Here is a 22,119-nt window from a genome sequence, read left to right as displayed (position 1 = left end):
TTCAATGTGTTTTATACTCATCTACCAGGTGATTTGATCTTTTGGCTTGTGTTTATGTGAAACTAAAATAATAATCTTTATTTGTTTTAGAAAATTTCCAGAAAAAAATCAAGAATTCAGAACATATGTAATGTTAAACAATGTCAGATGCAAGCCCAGTGTACTACTCAATACCTAATCTATCAGCCATACATTATCTAGCTGAAAAATCCACAAATGAATTATTGTTTTCTTTATAGCATCAAAATATCTACCTAAACATTTACTCTGCACCCCTGTAGTGTTTAATTATACCTACTCTGATAAATCTAATCTGCTAGCTCATTTTCAAAACATTACATGAAAGTCAGTAATTTTTTGTCTCCACATTTAATCAACACAAGCACTCAAACATCACAATATTATATTGAAACAGATCTAAGTTGTATAAAGGAATCTTAAACACATCAAAAGATGTATCTTTCACCACTTTAGAATACTTCATTGCTCATCCAAAGATAATTATCAAATTTTCAGATAGCAAACATTAGCAGTTAACTTCCTACTTCAATCTTTTTTATCTATTAAATGATGTTTATATGATATTGCAGTAAGTGTAAAATAAATAGATTTATTTGTAAGAAGGAAAAAAAACACACCCCACAAAAATGAAAAAAAAAAAACTTTTTAGATTCTTAACTGTTCTTAGATATAGCTCTCATTCAGTACTGACCATTTGATAAAATGGTGTTTAATTACCCTAGTGACAAATATTACATGCATTTCAGCAAATTAGGAACTATAACAGCTGTATGAGTTTAATTCATAGTAACATGCCTTTAGCCACAGTAGACTCCCAATATATAAGAGCAGGGGATCAAATCACTGTCTTTGACCTGCACTGGAGGTGACTATGCTAACAGGAAACCACCAATGCTTCAGACCACAAGCATCAGAGAGTCAAGATGGCTGATAGACAAAACATGAAAATGACAATTGATGACAATAGCTCACTAAAGAGGGGAATAATATCAATATCACAGAAATACATAAAATACAACATATCTTGCTTTCCTGGTAACATTCATATATGTTCACTGTGTCAATATTTCACAGTAGTTATGACCTTCAGAAGAATGTGAAGCAAATGTTATGTTTCAGTTGATGTATTGTTTGTCTATATGTATCTTCATTGAGCTTCATCTTCATCAATACATGTCAGATAGAAGGCACCTTTAGATCAAAAGCTTGATAATAAATTCATTACTGTAGAAAATAAACATGCCATTCACACAACTATTTCAGTTCAAATCTGACTTCAAATTGCCCTATAGTCACATCAAACATATCAAAATGGAAATGTTTTACTTTCATCAATATTCTTATAACGAAATGAACAGTAGTGATAAATATCATATTATGGAAGACTTACAAAAATAGTTCAAAATTACACTAGAGGTTCTAAAGAACAAGACCTTTTTGTGTTGCTTTCTGGAATCTATGTGTATCTTCATCAATGGCCAATTTTTAAAATTGTATACCAGCTACAATATAATTCCTGACTAAAATCTTGTTTTTGTAGATCTTATAATGCTAGTTATTTTTTTCTGTTTTCTCTTTCATCTATAGTTTTTGCCTTACATTATCATTCTATGCATCAAATATCTTTGACCTATTGCTTAAAGTATCTGATAAACTGACAACAAAGATTAACATTGACTTAAACAAGTGAAACTGCGAGCTACTGCTCACTGATGATACCCCCGCCGCAAGTGGATAATATTAATAGTGTAAAAATATGCAAGTGTTCGGTAAACAGGAAGTTGTCGAGTGATGAATCTGAAAACGCATCACACGGTATAGCTGACTTATATAAATCCTGAAACCAAATTTCAGAAATCCTTGTATTGTAGTTCCTGAGAAAAATGTGACGAAAATTTTCAACTTGGCTATCATGTGTAAAATCATACAAGTGTTCGGTAAACAGGAAGTTGTCGAGTGATGAATCTGAAAACGCATCACACGGTATAGCTGACTTATATAAATCCTGAAACCAAATTTCAGAAATCCTTGTATTGTAGTTCCTGAGAAAAATGTGACGAAAATTTTCAACTTGGCTATCATGTGTAAAATCAGACAAGTGTTCGGTAAACAGGAAGTTGTCGAGTGATGAATCTGAAAACGCATCACACAGTATAGCTGACTTATATAAATCCTGAAACCAAATTTCAGAAATCCTTGTATTGTAGTTCCTGAGAAAAATGTGACGAAAATTTTCAACTTGGCTATCATGTGTAAAATCAGACAAGTGTTCGGTAAACAGGAAGTTGTCGAGTGATGAATCTGAAAACGCATCACACGGTATAGCTGACTTATATAAATCCTGAAACCAAATTTCAGAAATCCTTGTATTGTAGTTCCTGAGAAAAATGTGACGAAAATTTTCAACTTGGCTATCATGTGTAAAATCAGACAAGTGTTCGGTAAACAGGAAGTTGTCAAGTGATGAATCTGAAAACGCATCACACGGTATGGCTGACATATATAAATGTTGATACCAAATTACAGAAAGGGTGGATGTGTAGTTCCTGAGAAAAATGTGACGAAAGTTTCATGGGACGGACTGACTGACGGACGGACTGATGGACGGACTGACGGACTGACGGACTGACGGACTGACGGACTGATGGACGGACGGATGGACAGACAGAGGTAAAACAGTATACCCCCCCCCTTTTTTAAAGCGGGGGTATAATTACAAATCACTTGGTTTATTGTGTTGCATCTACTGCAGGATATATAGAAGTCCCTACATTTTGCAACCTTCTCTATTTTTTTTGATACACTTTCCTAAAGAACTTTTGGAAATGTGAATATATTATTTGAAGTATGAAGCAATTGGTTAGTGACTTTCATGAAGACAGGTAGAAGAATGACGTACTGTAAACCAACAGATACACCAACGGATACTTTATTTCATGTTAAATTAACCCTTTGTATCCCTTTTCGTGGCATTGTGATTTTGTGATTTTCAAATCAGTTTACATGAAGAAGTTGAATAAGGAATGATCTAACTTTACATAATCAAGACAATTTATATTTGCGTTATTTTTCTACTCGCAAAAATGGCGAAAATAAATTGCTCTCCAAAAAATAAGATGGTAGATAATGTGTGTCCAACTTTAAATTACTAAAATCAGCATTAAATCATCAAACCAGATCACAGTTTTTAAATAAATCTGCATCTTCATTGATTTTCTATCTTTTAAAGGTTAAAAATGTACTTAACTTCAGTATCTAAATATAAATTATCATTTGATTCTTCGATTCTGCCTTTAAAACAGTCAATAAGATTTAGTAAAACTGATTGGCAATCAATAGTTACTCTTCTAAATCATCTACTTATTGACAAAAGTTTGAAACTTTACAGACAATATTTCAATACCAGTCAACAAAACTGTCACTTGAATGGATAAATCACCATCAAAAGCAAACTTCATTGACTGATGAAGAATCATAAGTCAATAGGAGCTAGCAAATGGAATTATAACAGAAATCGAAGGTCCAAAATCATTGGCAAATAAAATATAATGCTGGTTATATCCAGCTGGCTTTCTGCTTACACCATGTACACTTTATAATTAGAATAGTTGTGGGTTCAAACAGTTGTACATAGTTTTCTATGTGCCAATCACTCAAAGAGATGTGTACCAATTCAATATTTTTAACTTAGAACATTGATTGTTGGTTGCTTAATGTTCAGTGGCAAATATTTCATGCATTGAACCCATAACAGAAAACATTCTTGTTGTGTTTTTAGTTCTTGGTGCAAACAATTTATTTATTTTCCATATATAAAGCAGAATGTGTCCATAGTACACTGACAGATGCCCCACTCTAATATCATTTTCTATGTTCAGTGGACCATGAAATTGGGAGTAAAAACTCTAATTTGGCATCAAAATTAGAAAGAACATTTCATAGGAAAAATGTGTACTAAGTTTAAAGTTGATTGGACTTCAACTTCATCAAAAACTTCTTCGACCAAAAACTCCAACCTGAAGCAGGACAGATGTACAGAAACAGACAGTCTGAAAACATAATGCCCTTAACACTTCTTGCTATCAGGCCAAAAGTTGATAAAAATAGGAAAAAATGCATTTCATTCATAATTTCAATAGCATGACGTTAGTGGGTCTTAAAATGAAAGATTGTCATCTCTTTGAATTTCACCTTGGCTATCCTTTAATAATTTTTAAAAGATAATAATAAAAGAGCCTTACAATCAAATTAAAAATGGAAATGGTGAATGTGTCAAATAGACAACAACCCAACAAAAGAGTAAGCCCAAAGCCACCAATGGGTCTTCAACACAGCAAGAAAATCAGGCACCCAAAGGCATGCTTCAAACAAAAATTTATACTAGTTAAGTCATTTTCAAGAACTATTTTGTATCAGAAAGGAACGAAATTGTCTGAATATATTATTATGTTAAACTTGGTGCAATGTACACTTTTAAAAGACCTTAAATTGATATGACCATCTGTCACATATAGAACACAAAGGGAAGTTGTCCAAACATATGTTACTCACATGTCTTTATCAAGATGTAACTTGGTAAATTAAAATACACAATAAACCAAACAAGCTCAATTTAAATGTAACTTTACAAATGATTAGCAGGTATTCAAATTCATAAACAAAGCTTTGTTGAACTAATTGAATGAATCTAAAGAAAATCAATTGTTTTAAAGTAGCACATTCTGTCTGAGCATGTTCAATAAATCTTTTTTTTTTCTCTCATTTACTTCAGTAGTCTCACCCACTTATAAGGCAGTGTTCACAAGAGGACTTCATTTTTATTACATCCAAAATTGCCAATATTGCAAATACACAAAATGTACTATAAAACTCTTTTTTTTTGTTATTTTTTCCATGTGAGAGGTATACTGTTTTTAGATAAATGACGAGTTTTAGGAGTTCATTTCAGCTTACAGTTTCAATAATGTCCTTTTTAAGAGTTTTACTTTGAAGGTTATACATCTCTAATAAATTAATTTAAAACCAGTTTAAGCATAAATTACATAGTGGTTTAGAACTTGATAAATAGAAAATGAAACTATATGCTTATCACTGAATATCTCTCAACTAATGGTGTAAATCAGCTAAAAATTATTTGATGAAGCCAAACACCATATCTTAAGGTGGGAAAATGTTAATCAGAAAAGATTATAACATATTAGTAACACAATAACCGTCATATCAATATTTATTTCCGTCAGACAAATTTTGGAGGTCATTAACTTCATGAAAATGCTGAGTAATCTATCTAAAAATTTAAATTATAGCATTTGCAATTAATCCGGAACCCTAGGCCTCACAAGACCAAATTTGATATCAAACAACAATACAATGATCCTTACCCACCCAAAAAATCTATTCTTATTCTTAAAGCAACTGAAAAAAAGGACACTTACTGTATTTTATCAGACAACTGTTTCATCATAAATGTTATGCAATTCTATTTATACTTTTCCCCTAGTAATCTTTAATGATTATGCAACATATATCTAAGGTATATGTTTTTGATAAAGCAAAGTTATTTGTTGTTCTCTGCACTCTAAAATCAGCTAAAACATAAATACACTATACCACCTGGGTTATACATTAAAAGGTTAAATAGAAACTAAGAAACGCCTCTTTACTACTGTATATACAATTTTATTTTTACAGCTAATGACATTTTCCATTGTTTTTTATTAAGTTGTATTGCTTTACATTTCATTTTTCTTTAAGGTTTATAAAATAAATCAAACCAAGCAAAAGCAAAAAACTAAACCAATTTTTTGAAATATCTTAACATATTTTTTCAAAATGTGAAAAATAAAATAAAATTGAATATTCTCACCACTATGAATTAATCCATAATAAACTGAAATTATGTGGGTATCACAAACATAACTTTTTCATCAGAACATTCTACAGCAGTTTATCCTATTATACTGACAAAAGGTACAGTAAAACACACAGCTGATATTGATCCAGCAGATGCAATCGTCCTCTATTTCACAGTCCTTATAGAAATTTGAATGTCCTTGTTCATGCAGATACAACATGTGTTTTCAACTTAGTTTACACTTTAAGTACTAGTTCGGTGTTTAAAGTACAAGGTATTAAACAATTGGAAGAATGATAGATCCACTGAATGCCTGGTATTAAGCATTTAAATTGTATCAGACCTATAATCTTTGACAAAAGAGAAGATTAAATGATCAACAACAAACAATAGGTTTATCAAGTGTTCAATTTTATTACTGTTTGGATATAAACATTCCAGTGTATTATATGGCACAGACATTTACACTCTGATTAGTTTATTTGGTTCCATATGAACAGTTGAATAAAAATAGCATTTCTTATGTAGTTTCCACTCTTGAATTATATGGATTCTACCTTCCATCAAGGATTTGTATAGTAAGTCATACTATACAAATCCTTGCTTCCATATTTTCAACTTTTGAAAGTTTTTAAAACTTTAGAAAACAAATCGGACAGAAAAGAAATCTATACTGAAAAAAATAAAACACCAGATTTGCATGAGTTGGTTACTTTATCTGAAAACATCTTTTAAACATCAGTGTAGAAAAATTAACTTGCAAAATCGTTATAATTTGTACAACCCACATCCCATGATAACAAATTATCAATCTCATATTCTCTCATATTATCTAATGATAACTGATCATAACTCGGAACATCATAATTCATTGTCACTTGTTCTACAAGAATCTTACTTGACCTCAATGTGTCCTTTTAGCGAAGAGTTTGAATATCTTCTCAATTGAGCAGATTTTAATTTCAACTTTATCTTTATTTTATTTATGTTAAAATGAAAAGGAAAATTTACTAGTATATTGATGTTCTTCATCTCCATGTCACAGTGAAGCCTTAAACACAAAACAAAAGCTTACACTTCACTACAAGTTCAAGGGGCTGAAATCATTGGTGTGGGCAGATTTTTAATGACACCTAAGGGAAGAGATTTGTTCATATTTTGCTTTAACATGTAATCTATGATTTTTTTTGTAAAATTAAATCATAACTACTACATGAAAACATGTAACTTGTAAGAGCAAAGTTTTTAAGAAAGATGTAGTTCATACAGACTAACACTGTAGTAAATCATTCAGCTCTGTATCAAATGCTCTCTATATAAAATTCACAAACCCAAGGGTTGACTACTAAGGGTATAGAAATTCATTTATACATTTGTCTTCTTTCAACATGTAGTAAGACAAAGCAATTAAGTGTCTTTTTGGCTGTGAGGATTCTATAAATGTGCAGTTATGTGCAGTCAGATTAGGGACTTTATTTTTTATGCCTCAATGCTCATGTACAGATAGTACCCCTCTCTGCATGTTAAAGAACACTTGTCATAACTCTCAGAGTGGTCCAGAAGTGACTTATTTCAGGACAAATTTCTATCCCTGTTCAACATGCTCCTCATTTTCAAGTTGCAGCTTGAATTCACTGCCCTTCACACAGCACCTTGAAGAACCTATGAAAAGTATTACTAATAATTGGTAAAGGTCTCTTTTGTATTCAATCTTTATTCACAAGTCTGCAGAATGTATGACAATTAATCCTTTCTATCAACTTTTCTATGATGTCCTTATTACATTCATTGTGAAGACATGGATACTAACTGTATTTGAACTCTGGTGGACAGTATTGTCTCATTGGCAATCATACCACATCTCCTTATTTCTATACACGTATTGTTGTAGTTATTGACTAATATCTTATATAGCCATGCAACATATAATAGGATGAAGACATATAAAGTTTGACCTGTAGAAAAAAGTAATACTGACCTAAAAAATTTGAGGATCTAAATGAATTGGTTTCATAACAGTGGAAGAACATAGGTTGATCTTACAAGATTTAATTATCACAGAATAACACATCAATCTGTTAACATGATTTTTCTCAATAAAGATGACCTATTAACACATGATTAACACTGGTTTAAACTTTTTACAGAGTTGACATTATAGAGGGTTTGACTGCAATACATATGAAGGAGACAAATCTTGACATATCATTTAAAAAAAAATATATGTTAGCACAAAATGTATTAATTAATATTGATTGACTTCAGGGATTTTGCATTGGAAACATACACATTTATTCTTAAACCAGTATTTAGCATTATAGATTAGGGTTATGCTCTATTCATACATTTTATGATGGTATGAGACTAAACCCCTAATGGGAGGTATTTGTGCTTGATTTTCCCCACCCCATTATTTTCCCTTTCCAACTAAATTAGTACACATTTTTGTTAAGAACCCAGCTGAAGCACTCTCCCAGTTGCAGGATTTTCTCCCTGTTTTTAAGACATATTGGTGGCCTTGGGATGTTATCTTCTCCTTGGGATGTTATCTTCTCCTTGGGCTGGGTTGATATGTCTTTGACACATTTCTCCATTTCCATTCTTAATTCAATCAAAATGACTTGTTATAATCATAATTATAAACTGGTACTTTAGGTCCCACACATGCATACTGTAAATCATCTGAGTAGAACAAAATCATTACTAGGTAATTCTATTGTCAGGAAGGTAGGTATTTATGACCCTCTCTCATAATGATTATTGGTCTTCTCTGACATAATTATTGTTTCACTATGGTATCCAAGAGAGTCACAATTACTGAAATCATGTCTTTCTTTGTCATAAAGGTTTCTTATAGAATTATGAATTATCAAATATGATCCATTCAATCAACTTGACGATAGGATTCACTTAGTGAATGTTGTGTACAACCGATAAAACTAAGCAACAGTAGACATGCACTCCGACAAGTAAGGTTACAACTTTATGTAATAACTGAATCCTTTTTTCACTATGTATTGTAGCAAAAATTTACCTAATTCCACCATATCATTCCCAAATCACTGTATCATATAGGCATATCATGGAGGGACAGACTTACAGATAAAAAGAGTACACTTAATGCCCCCTCCAAGCCTCCATTACGACAGGGGCAAAAAATCCCTACCAACCTACCCAACCCTACAACACATGGGTAGGCATGTTGCAAATAAATGGTGATAAAAAAATTCTTTAATCAAATGTGTCTTCAAAACAAGATGCATATTTTAAAAAATATTTGTTGTAAACTGATAAACACTCTTGAAAGTTAAAATTAAGGGTCTGGGTTGAAAACTGTATAAAAAGGAGTAAATTGCACAAGTAGGTACTGTTCCCTCTTTTCACTCATCCTCCCAGTCTGTGCCAAACTGTTTTAGGGTTTGTCTGACTGAAAAAAATTTTGAAGTTTTTCTTCTATATATTCAACTAAAAATCCGAAAATTTCTGTCTGACCAAAAGGTTTTAATGATAGAGCAGTTTTGACATTTTGTCGGACAGACAGAGTTTGGGATACACTGCCTCCCTTTTTATACTCCAAATTCAGTTTAGACTAAAAACTCTAAAAACTTCTAAAAACACCTTTTATATTTAAATTTCTAAATCTAAACAATTAAAACTTTCCTTAGTTATTGAAGTATGATCATGATACCAATCAGCCATATTATCTTTGAAACAGAAATGCAAATATGTTGTGGAAAAGAATATCAATTATCAATGATCTAGAAAAAAAGTACTTTTTCATAAACAGAATCAAAACTGGTCTATCATTAAAACTGGTCTATCATTAAAACTGGTCTATCTTTAAAACTGGTCTATCATTAAAACTGGTCTATCTTTAAAACTGGTCTATCATTAAAACTGGTCTATCATTAAAACTGGTCTATCTTTAAAACTGGTCTATCATTAAAACTGGTCTATCTTTAAAACTGGTCTATCATTAAAACTGGTCTATCTTTAAAACTGGTCTATCATTAAAACTGGTCTATCTTTAAAACTGGTCTATCTTTAAAACTGGTCTATCATTAAAACTGGTCTATCATTAAAACTGGTCTATCTTTAAAACTGGTCTATCATTAAAACTGGTCTCTATCATTAAAACTGGTCTATCTTTAAAACTGGTCTATCATTGGTCTATCATTAAAACTGGTCTATCTTTAAAACTGGTCTATCATTAAAACTGGTCTATCTTTAAAACTGGTCTATCATTAAAACTGGTCTATCATTAAAACTGGTCTATCATTAAAACTGGTCTATCATTAAAACTGGTCTATCTTTAAAACTGGTCTATCATTAAAACTGGTCTATCATTAAAACTGGTCTATCTTTAAAACTGGTCTATCATTAAAACTGGTCTATCATTAAAACTGGTCTATCTTTAAAACTGGTCTATCATTAAAACTGGTCTCTATCATTAAAACTGGTCTATCATTAAAACTGGTCTATCTTTAAAACTGGTCTATCATTGGTCTATCATTAAAACTGGTCTATCATTAAAACTGGTCTATCTTTAAAACTGGTCTATCATTAAAACTGGTCTATCTTTAAAACTGGTCTATCATTAAAACTGGTCTATCATTAAAACTGGTCTATCATTAAAACTGGTCTATCTTTAAAACTGGTCTATCATTAAAACTGGTCTATCATTAAAACTGGTCTATCATTAAAACTGCATTAAAACTGGTCTATCATTAAAACTGGTCTATCATTAAAACACTGGTCTATCATTAAAACTGGTCTATCATTAAAACTGGTCTATCATTAAAACTGGTCTATCATTAAAACTGGTCTATCATTAAAACACTGGTCTATCATTAAAACTGGTCTATCATTAAAACTGGTCTATCATTAAAACTGGTCTATCATTAAAACTGGTCTATCATTAAAACTTGTCTATCATTAAAACCTTTATGTTACTTCTAGTTGTCTCTTGACTTTTTGAAGTTTGATTGCCTTCTAATCACATCTCAATTACATCTTACAAAATGTTAAAATTCCAAAGCATTCAAGCATGTCCAAAATCTGGAACTTCTTATTCTCATTGAAACCTAGTATGCACAAAACAACAGAAAACAAAATATCAACTTTGAATGCTAACATTTCAATATTCACTGAAAAAAGCAATTTCTAGCAAGTCCAAACAAAAGTAGTCAATCAAATATGGATGGATGGATACAAAACAGGGTAAATCTATGTAAATTTGGTGAAAGTGACTATAAAATCTTTTTGAAACACAACTTTAAGTGATATCCAAGATATTTGTAATGTGTTAAATCATGGTAGGAACATGAAGGAATATAAAGTAATTAATTACTACCAGACATCAAAACAACAAAAAATAATTACCTCAACATTCTGATGGTATTAAACAAAAGTGTTAAGCAGATTTTTTAGATTCTAATTGGTATATATATAGAATTATTTCCTATGTTTTTTCTAATTAATATTTGAGCATATTTAATGACAATTTAATGATTATTTAATACTCTTGTGCTGATGAGGTATGAAATAGAAAAGTATAAACATTAACGCCTACAAATTCTGTATGTCATCTTGACAGATTCAATAATTCAACTCTGATTTACATTGATACTAAGTATCAAATTGGAAATAAACCAACTATGAATTTAATATAATACTAATTACCAAAATGCATCAGAAAAAAAAATTGGTTTAGCATGTGATTCTCCAAATTGTCTAGACAATAAATTCTATTTTAGATGTCTACATGGAATATATAAAGTCAAAGGTTTACTACACTTTTACGTGTGTAAAAACTCTAGGTTCTTTTGTACTGTATTTAAGATAAAGACATGAAACAGCATAATATTCTGATTAAACAAAATTGAAACAATAATTTAAAATTTGTGATGAAATTAACAGGAAAAAAAATATACATCATAATAGAAGACAACTGGAAAATTGTTAACAAATGTTTTTAAGTAGCTACAAATGTATTTGCATGATAAAATTCAATTTTTAAGATACATTTTATGCTTCCAGTACATTTTTTATTTCGATAAATGTCTTGTACAAATTTATATGGTTAGAAATCCAGTTTTTCTTGAATGTTGATCATAAAAAAGAACTCCATTTGAAAAAACCATTGTAAAATATGAAGCTTAATTAAAATTTAGGTTGAAAACTATAGACACAAACTTCAATCATGCTAGTTAACTTATGTATCTAGCACCAACATGATACAACTTTCCACGTTATCTAAACACTTAGTAATACAGTAGCAAGAACATGAAAAGAGAAGACTGTATGTCAAATGAACCAAATCATATCGTATCATCAATTAAGAGGCTCTTCTTCCTTGTTTATTTCTGAACTTATCATCAATTGATGCCAAATTAGACTCATATGAACAAGAGCATATTTATTAAGTTTGAAATTAACAAACCTTTTCAAATCGTTGGCAAAATTTGTTTATTCTATAGCAACTTAATTTAGATATTGCTTTGACTAATACAGTATATTTTCAAAATGCAAGGACCACAGAGAGCAATATAATATATCTTCCCAGAAGACATTTAAAAATGAAAAGTTTTCTCATGTCAACCTGTCTTTATCAGATCAAACTGTTAACATAAATAAAAATGTCTGAAGATGTCAGTAGTATTCCATTATATTTAACAGCCATATCCTTTAAATTTATTGTTTAAAATATCAGATGACTGTAAAAGGTCTTTAACCAGTGATACATTTCCTTCAAAACAACAATAAGATTAGTTTATTTATATCATGTTTACTGTAAACCAACTAATTTTCAGGAGTGACTTACTTTCACGACTTTTGTGAGTAAACAAATAATGCGAATTTTAGTCGTCACGAATATATATATATTCCCTCATTGAACAACATCAAGTAAATTTGAAAATCCAAAATTAATCGCCACGAAGCAGACTAAAAAGGGGTTGACGAAAAATAAAGTATACAGGACAATAAGTTGGTTTACAGTAATTTGCCTTTTGCAGGAAATATCTATAGTATACATAGTATTCAGCTTCAGCTGATAACAGCCATGATCTGAATTCAAAACTCAAATCTATTTTTTTAATTTCTTCTTTAACTTGAAAACAAGTGGGGTGGTCATGGATTATTAATTGGGCTTTTATCTGCACTGGCACATTATCTTGCTGCAATGAAAAATAACAGCAGATAAATTCTTTGTTCTGCTTGCTGCCTGACAAGATTCATTATATCTCAAATCTCACAGACAACAAAAGCACAGTTGGTAATGAACTTCTTGATAGACGATTTTTTCCTTCAAAAATTTTGATACATGTATATATATATCTATGAGTTTTAAATTGACTGAAAAATTTAAGCATACTTATATGTGTCATTATAGGAACATACAAAGGATGTGTTGACCTTTAAATATCTTTTGTTTAGGTTTGTTTTGTGCTGTTGAGATACTGACTCATTAACTTATTGAATTCACTAGCCATTTATCTTGAGGAATATCATAAGGACATTATTTTACCAAGTTCTAGTTGCAATTGGCCATTTAAAGGTTTGTTTTTGCTAAAAAAAAAAAAAAAAAAAAAAAAACAGACATGCACACCTTACAATTATTCCATACAATAAATATAATGACCTATTACCGGTACCGTACTTATGGTAATTGAAAATCATACCAAAACACAAAAACTTAACATTAACCAATAAACCATGAAATCTAGGTCAAGGTCAGAAGAAACCTGTCAGACAGACATGTTCCCCTTACAAACATTCAATACATCCAGGGACTTTCTATATAAGTATAGAAAGTCCCTGATACACCACAAACATGTATAGTTGACCTATAACTTCTAATTATAGTATCTGAAAAAGAAACCTAATCATGTAACTTTAGCAAGGTCAAGGACAATGGACATTTGACAGATGGAAACTTCATTACAAAAGGTATCTGCATACAGAGTATGAAGCATTCTGCACTTTAACCAAATGAAATTTAAAGGCTTAAGCTTTACACAAATAATTTAAATTGCTGCTGCTGACGTTCAAATTTGACTGATAAATGTACGTTATAACACATCTGAGAAGAGGGTCTTTGATTCCATATGGAAAAGAAAATTTTCACACTACATGTATGTTGAATTGTACAATTCTTCAATACCTGATACAACTTGCTGTTTCTTTCAAATAATCTCTCAAGTGAACACGCAATTAAAATACAAATAACACTTTAAATATGAGAAAATTTGAAATAATTCCAAAAATAATATGCAAACCAAACTTACTTGGACAGTATTCTGTGTTGAAGAGTTGACGGAGAGCTGTCTGAGCTGCTGCCATCTTGGCAGCCTTCTTGTTCATTCCTGTGCCTTCAAATACCACCCCTTTAACATCGACACCCATGGTGAACACTTTCCCTTTTTCTTTAACAACCTCTGACAAAAGGTCATACTTCAAACCTTGGACCAACTCATTGAGGTACATTACAGGATGTTTATCTGTCTGCTTTGAGGCAGGTCCTTCTTCCATTTTCTCATCCTCCCTCTTCCCTTCAAAAGAAGGGCCTGTCTGTTTTATTTCAGAAGGGTCGGTCTGTTCCATTTTGATGTCACTGGATTTTGTTGCATCAGAGGTTTCTACGACTAAACTTTCTGCCACTTTCTGGATTTTTTCCATGACATCCTCCTCAGATACAGACTCCTTCTTGATTTCTGCATCTTCCATGTTTGAAAATTCTACAATGTAGCAATTAATTATTGACAAAAATGCAATGGTTTATAGACTTGTTTCAAGTTTAGGTGATTTTTATTATTAGTTTCAAAACAATTTATCCTTTTTTTTTGTACTTTACAAATCTTATCAACAAAACTTAAAACCATGCAAATAGCTTTTCTGGCATTTGAATAACAATTAGGGAAGGAACTCCGGGGGAGTTTGCAACATAATAAACTGCTATCCCAGAGATATGTCTCAGCTTTTTATAATTTTGATTATGCAAATGTTTATATTAAAATAGCAATACTTTAACGTGTAAAAGAGGGACGAAAGATACCAAAGGGACAGTCAAACTCATAAATCTAAAACAAACTGACAACGCCATGGCTAAAAATGAAAAAGACAAACAAACAACAGCACACACGACACAACATAGAAAACTAAAGAATAAACAACACGAACCCCACCAAAAAACTAGGGGTGATCTCAGGTGCTTCGGAAGGGTAAGCAGATATATGCAAATATTCAAAGAAGATGAACCATGACTGAAGGTATATGGCTATACAATATCCATGGAAATGAGATGTGCCAATGCTAATACAACTGCATACCAAATACTATTGACTTATCATCATGATCATAATTTGTTCCCTTTAAACAAACACACAACCATAAACATTAACTATGAAAAATTTACAGTCAATGAACTATAATGAGGGGGTGGGGCTATATTACCTTCATGGAAATAATAAATTTGCAAACCAAATATCTTTGACTTAACATTAGCAGTTCTTTTTTGATTGATCTAATCACAAACTAAATTAATAATACATGTAAACTAAGCAAAATTTTCAAAGTAAATTGACCATGACTGTAGTATCGGGGTCAAAAATTCTACATTCAACTGAATACCAATTAACATTGTCCATGCACTAAAAGTTCCCATTCAACTGACTTAACCACAAACTATTACATGAAAACTAAACAAAATTTTCAAAGTCAAAAGACCATGACTAACAGGGCGGAGCCAAATAATCTACATGGAATTTAAGAGATATTCCAATGCTCTAAAATACAACTGCAAACCAAATATCATTGACCTATAGCTACCACTAGTCGTTCCTAATCAACTGTCAGACCTAATCACACACTACTATTACTTAACAAAAGTTTTAAAGTCAATAGACCATGACTGAGGGGGCAGGACCAAAAAATCGCCATGGAAATGAGAGGAGCAAATGCTAATACAACTGCTTACCAAATATCTTTGACCTACCACTTGTGGTTCACCATAAATTAGACCTAATCACAAACTAATCAATTGTTGAAGCCGCTATCACTGAAAGCATACCTACATGTATGTCTCACTTTTTAAGAGTGTGGAGATAAAAATGGGACGGAAAGAAGGACAGTTAAGGGTAATAATTAATGCCCCTTCGCTTTCCAGGATCATTTTTTGCTAATTTAATTTAATTTGAGAACCGTAAAAAAAAGAAGGGAGATCAATACATCAAAAGAATGCACATGCCTATCTCAAGCATTATTACTAAAAGTAATATTTGTTACTTAGCAAGAACTTAAAGACTTCAAAATATTCCATAAAAAGGTAAACAATGGGTTTTATTGTATATTTAAACCAAACGTAATTAAACAATGCTTTTTAAGTAAAATATAATTGAAAATCAAAATGTTCAGAATGACTGTGTTTTACACATTTATCCTTAAATATTACTTACATGAAAAAAAAATCAACTATGATTGTTTATAGTGATAAAATTAAATTTAAATTGGAATAAAAAGAAAAGTATAGAAATTTTAATTTTTTTTTTCATTGGTCATTAAAAATTCAAAATGGAACAAATACAATTGAGAAAACATATATTTAGTTTAAATAAAAAAAAAATTGAACTGGTCACTAACAAAACTGTTTTAAACATGTGTTGTTTATTTCAGCCTATAGCTAGTAGTTGCTGAATGTCTTCATTCAAAATCAAGTTTAAAGACTGGAGAATAAATGCCTGGTATTTCTAATTTATTAATATATAATATAAAATATTTGTTACTTTTACATAAATTTGACAGTCATACATGTACATGAACAATTTGAATTTTTCAATGCATTTCCGTTAAAATTGCTTCAGTAAATCCATCTATTTCAACATGTTTAAGGGTTACAATTTACCTAAAAGGTATCTTGTAAAATTACCTTTGGTTAATTGGAGTACAAAATTAACCCATTAGATACCCAAATTCTCACAGAATATTTTGATTATGTTTTTCACACATAAAATGGCCCAAGTTATGTCTTCGTTCAACCTACAAATCTAACAACTTCATTATCAAAATCAGCCTTGATGACTCCCAGAAATATAATTTATGCTAACATAATTAAGTTAAATGTATTTTTCTACTCATATTGAAAGAACTTGTTTACATAATGCATACATGATCAAAACAAATACAACAAACTTGTGATGAGTTATGTGTTTTCACTTTTGTTTGCCACTAGGCATTAGGGGAACAAAAAATAAACAGCCAGCTCATTAAAACTGTTATCTTAATTAGATTTCTAAACTTTGATTTACTGAGCAATAAACTAGCCTTAATTTCTAACATAAAAAAATAACTTTAATATGATATTGTCATTTAATAATAATTCTTATAAACTTCCACAGATTGTTATGATATGATTAGTCCAAATAATTATGACGTCTTGAAAGGCTATGATAATTTTTTTCTTTGACGCCTTACTTCGACGTAAGGCGTCAAAGAAAAAAATTATCATAGCCTTTCAAGACGTCATAATTATTTGGACTATGATATGATATGATGATATTGTCACTTTGTCAGGCCATTCATTAGGAGGCGGTACCCGGTACTTTTACCCTCCTATGCTATTGACAAGTACCACCTAAATGTAGGAATTTTTATATAAGATATTCATGGAATAAATTGAAAAGTACCACCTAGAAATGTGGAAAGTACCAGTCAACATGAAAGATAATGAAACCCCTGCTTTGTTATTGACTTGTGCATGTTGTCAGTTTGAGTGTTCCTTTGATGTCTCTTTTTAATATTGCATGCATGTAATTCATTTTTTTTTTCTCCACTTTCTCATATGGAAGGGAGATAATATGATTATCTATTCATCATGGTAAGCATGACCAAGGTTATTTCCCCTTCATATCATGTATAAAAACAAGTTTTTACTGAATTTTCACTCTAACATTAAATGAATACTTGCTTTTGTTTACATGTAGCTCTCTTTTCAGTTTGAGAACATGTCACAAAAGCTTAGTAACAATTCGTCGTTTCAGAATCTAATGCATTCTGGGTAATATATATTCAAAAGCGTACACCAAAATGTTGTGATTGGTTAAAAACGTTCTAATCAATTGAAATTCAACCAATGACGTAAGGTTATTTTCATTTTGGTGTACGAACAATGAGATTACGCAAAGTCCTCTAGTTTCTGAAAAGGCGAATTGAAACAATGAAAAAAATCTACTTCTTGTAATTTATTGGAACTGGGCAAAGGGCTATAACTCTAATTCATTAAGTAACTGTATTGTCTCAAGTTTTCTGAAAATGGATAGAAACACTAAGTACTGGATCAGGGGAATGATTGATTAACTATTATTTCCTTGGAATAACTGACTTAATGATAATCATAGATTTTTGAGAGATAACCGCTAAATGCAATGCTCAATGAAACAATGTTGAGAACTAATCACTTAATATTGTCATTATGATAGAGGTATACATGTATGAATCTGTTTTATAAACTAGTGTTCTTAACTATCAGTCCCATCAGAGTAATAACAAACTTTCAATCATTGGAGTTTGAAGACTGAACAGAATATTACAGTTTACACTTTACTTGCAGCATATCAAAAACCATTCACTACAAATGAGCTAGAATACATGTATCTTACAAGAACAATGATTTCAAACTGTAACTTGGTAAAACCAATATTAATCTATGAAAGGACAGAAATGTTTGCATGCATTTACTTTTGCAATTGTTGAATAATAAACAAATGAAGGTTTGATTATTGACATTTTGGTAAATGCTTCATATCAATAATGCTATATATTTGTCATACATGTCAGTGTTTAATTTTGATAAACCTTTGCAATTTTGGCAATAATCAAACCATTGGTATACAAATGTAAGTGTTTCAAAATAGATTCATGAACCGTTAAATAGTCAGAATACTGAATAGTCAAGATAAATTGAACTCAAGGAATCAGACATATTTTTTAAGATTTTAAGATTTTATTGTACACTCTGACAGTTTACACTGTTACAAGAGGCTTAAGAGTTACAAGGTGTGAGACATAACAACCTTGACTGTTTGGTAATTTACATAAGTGATATAAACAAGTTCATTCAAATATTTGTAGTCTTAGGCATCAAAGTTGCGCATAGCATAAACTACCCTTCTAAAAGTCAAGTGTATGACTGATTTTGATAATGTCATGCCAATTTTTTTTATCACCATGGCAATAACTTCAGACCATCAACTGTGATTGGCTCTTGCCACAGTGACTCACCAACAAAAAGAGATATTCTGGAAATCTTGGCACGTTCCAAAAATACCTTACTTCTTTCATGATTTGCTACTTCAGCAAAAGAGGGTTCTGAAACTTTCAACAAAATAAATATAGAAATATACGTATACAGACACATAGACACTGATAACATTACATATACATGATGTACACATTATATTGACATACATATAGGCCTATATAATTTTTAAAAATTCAGCTTTGTTGATTCTGTGAACTGCAAACATGGCAAAATCTATATGACTGTAACTGTATGTCAGAAAACAATAAAGCACTAAAAGATCTGTACATGTATTCAAGTTTTTTTCCCATTTCAAAACGTGTTATTCCTAAATAAACAAGATGAATGGCACTGTCTAGAGTTATTTTCAAAATGCCTGAATTAAATTCTAAAAAATGAAGCGAGTTATTAACCTTACCTGCAAGCAAGGACGTAATATACATCCTTGCCGCAAGTCACACTGGTTTCATAAGACAATGTAAGAGCAAATTGACAATGTAAAAATGTAAAATGTAAGATTTTTTTTTTTTAATTTGTTGAATACAATAAATAATTTAATTTGGGATGTAACCATGGAAACGCGTCTTTCATTTATCAGCTCAGAGACATAATTCAGTCATGTGACTGTGACGTCATCAACGTTTTTTCATGGTTTACTCTGGTTTAAAATGGATTTTAAAATTAAATTATAAGAAATAACTGTAATATTTTTTCTGTCTATTCGAAATAACATAAAAAATGTGGTGCACACTTTAAATAACCAGCTACACAAGTTACTTAGTGTGCACCACATTTTTGATGTTATTCCTTCATACATTTGTCATAGACAGAAAAAAAAATATTACAGTCATTCCTTAAATACAAAGATTTATTAAAAATTGGGGCTGGAGTGACCTGGGTCATACTGACTTGGGCTGGATTGTCACAAAAGCGTTAGAGCCTTGCATTATTTCATGCACATACATAGTCCGAGATTACTCTGACGTCCAACAGCTGTTTTGCCAGACAAGCTGGGGTCGTGGGAAGTCAGAGCTCGTCCCATATCAAAAAGTGGATATTTGCCCACCAAAAATAGATGCGCTAATTCGTCGCTTCTGGTGCCAACGTACCGAAGGCCTTGGAATAATATAAATCGGGTATCAATTTGTTCATTTTTCATTTATCTCTTCATTTATGTCATGTATGTAAGTTTCCCCTACCTGCCACCCTTTATTTTCTTATATTTAGACAGTTTTCACAGTGACCCATCGATTCAGATATTTTTACTTTTATTTTCAAATGGACGTCAAGTTACGAGACCTCGAGACTCAAATATGCAAATATTAATACTTTTTTCACCTCCTTTATACGAGATCGATATTTATCATTTAGTAGCCAACCACGATTTTTCACCCCTTTTACAGGAGATCAGTATTAAGCATTTAGTGGCTGTGCCAACCACGATAACATTCGGACGCTCTCGGATATTTACATTGCTTGCATTGTAAATGAGCGAGGTGTTAGATTATATATTCATAGTGACCTAGGGTCATATGCATACATCCTTTCCTATAGTCTATTGTGCCTTACTTTTTTCTTCTGATCACATGACAATCTTTCAAAATGAAAGTCAAAATGCCAAAATCGGTGGGTCACTGTAAAAACTGTCTAAATATGAGAAAATAAAGGGTGGCAGGTAGGTGAAACTTACATAAATGAAGAGATAAATGAAAAATGAACAAATTGATACCCAATTTATATAATTCCAAGGCTTTCCGTTGGCACCAGAGGCGATAAAGCAGCGCATCTATTTTGGGTGGGCAAATATCCACTTTTTGATATGGGCGAGTTCTGACATCCCACGGCCCCAGCCGTTGGACGTCAGAGTAATCTCAGATTAGCACATATATACAGCCTACAAGCCTTTGCCTTTATATTTTCATATGTGAGGAGGGGAGAGGTATTACTACAGCATGAAACAAAAGTCTGAGGTGACAAGATTTGCAGATTCAGAAAGAGAGTAACTTCAGTAAGGATCCATTTCGAATCATCTGGTTGACTAGTCCAAATAATTATGACGTCTTGCTATTGCTTGGAATGCTATTTTAAATTTTTGCTTTGACGCCTTCCTGCGTTAGCCTTTCAAGATGTCATAATTATTTGGACTACTGGTTGACTGGGTCATAGAAAATTATTTCTGTTTAGATTCCAATGAATATCTAGCATTTCATCTTAACGTGACAATAAAATGGATTTAGTGTTTACTGATTATCACATGTTTTGTAAAATTACGTGTTGACACTTGACAATGCTTGAAATCAGTGTAAATTTGTAAGATATGAAACCTGTGCGCTGTTGGGGAGCAGGAAATCGATTGAAGATAATTAACTGATCAACGTTAATGAAAAGCTTGGTCTTTTATAAATTTGAAGTCAACTCGGAAAGTTCAAAATTACGTAAAATAAAATTCACATGGAATTTCTTTTTTTTTCCAGTCTAATATTTTGACAATTGAACTTAAACTCAAAATTTCAACTTTATAGATTTAAAAAAAAAATCAAAGGAGTAGGTCCGGTAAGGGCCGATTTTGGCCTCAAATCAGTCACGTTCATCGAACGAAAGATTTTGGACACTTTTTAAATACTTAATTAAGTGTCTATTTAAATTGATTCAATTAGTTTCTGTGAAGAATTTTAACTGATTAAGTAATTAAAAACGCTCCGATTCAAGCTTAAATATGAAAAATCTATCAAATATGCCAAAAAACGTCACTTTTCAGATGGTTTTTGTCAAAAATGAAAGTGGCCGCATCCGTGTTCATCCTCAACCTTTATATATGTTATGTATTATCATCAAATACAACTAACATTTCAATATTATGAATGAACACGAATGCGGCCATTTTCATTTTAGACGGAAACCGTTTAAAATTTAACTAAAATGTTCAAATTGTGAAGATTTCAGTAATTTA

The 22,119-nt window shown here is 31.3% G+C and overlaps 1 protein-coding gene across 3 annotated transcripts in view; it reads right to left on the bottom strand.

Annotated features, from left to right (window-relative positions):
* LOC143064172 (double-stranded RNA-specific editase 1-like) overlaps window positions 1–21,543 on the bottom strand; it is a 48,788-nt gene extending 27,245 nt beyond the window's left edge. Inside the window, exons 1-3 of one of the 3 annotated variants that reach the window (XM_076236813.1) lie at window positions 21,494–21,543; window positions 19,151–19,243; window positions 14,164–14,613 (exon numbers count right to left, since the gene is read on the bottom strand). In XM_076236813.1, coding sequence (XP_076092928.1) covers window positions 14,164–14,602 — 439 coding nt within the window. In that variant the 5' untranslated portion in view covers window positions 14,603–14,613; window positions 19,151–19,243; window positions 21,494–21,543. Of the gene's footprint in view, window positions 1–14,163; window positions 14,614–19,150; window positions 19,244–21,440 lie in introns of all 3 variants that reach the window. The other 2 variants (XM_076236815.1, XM_076236814.1) reach the window with 2 other exon arrangements.
* Between the last annotated feature and the right edge of the window lie 576 nt (window positions 21,544–22,119).

This window comes from Mytilus galloprovincialis, chromosome 2 (assembly GCF_965363235.1).
Source record: "Mytilus galloprovincialis chromosome 2, xbMytGall1.hap1.1, whole genome shotgun sequence".
Taxonomy (NCBI): domain Eukaryota; kingdom Metazoa; phylum Mollusca; class Bivalvia; order Mytilida; family Mytilidae; genus Mytilus; species Mytilus galloprovincialis.
The sequence above is the reverse complement of the archived record's forward strand: the minus strand, read 5'-3'. Positions and strand labels throughout refer to the sequence as shown.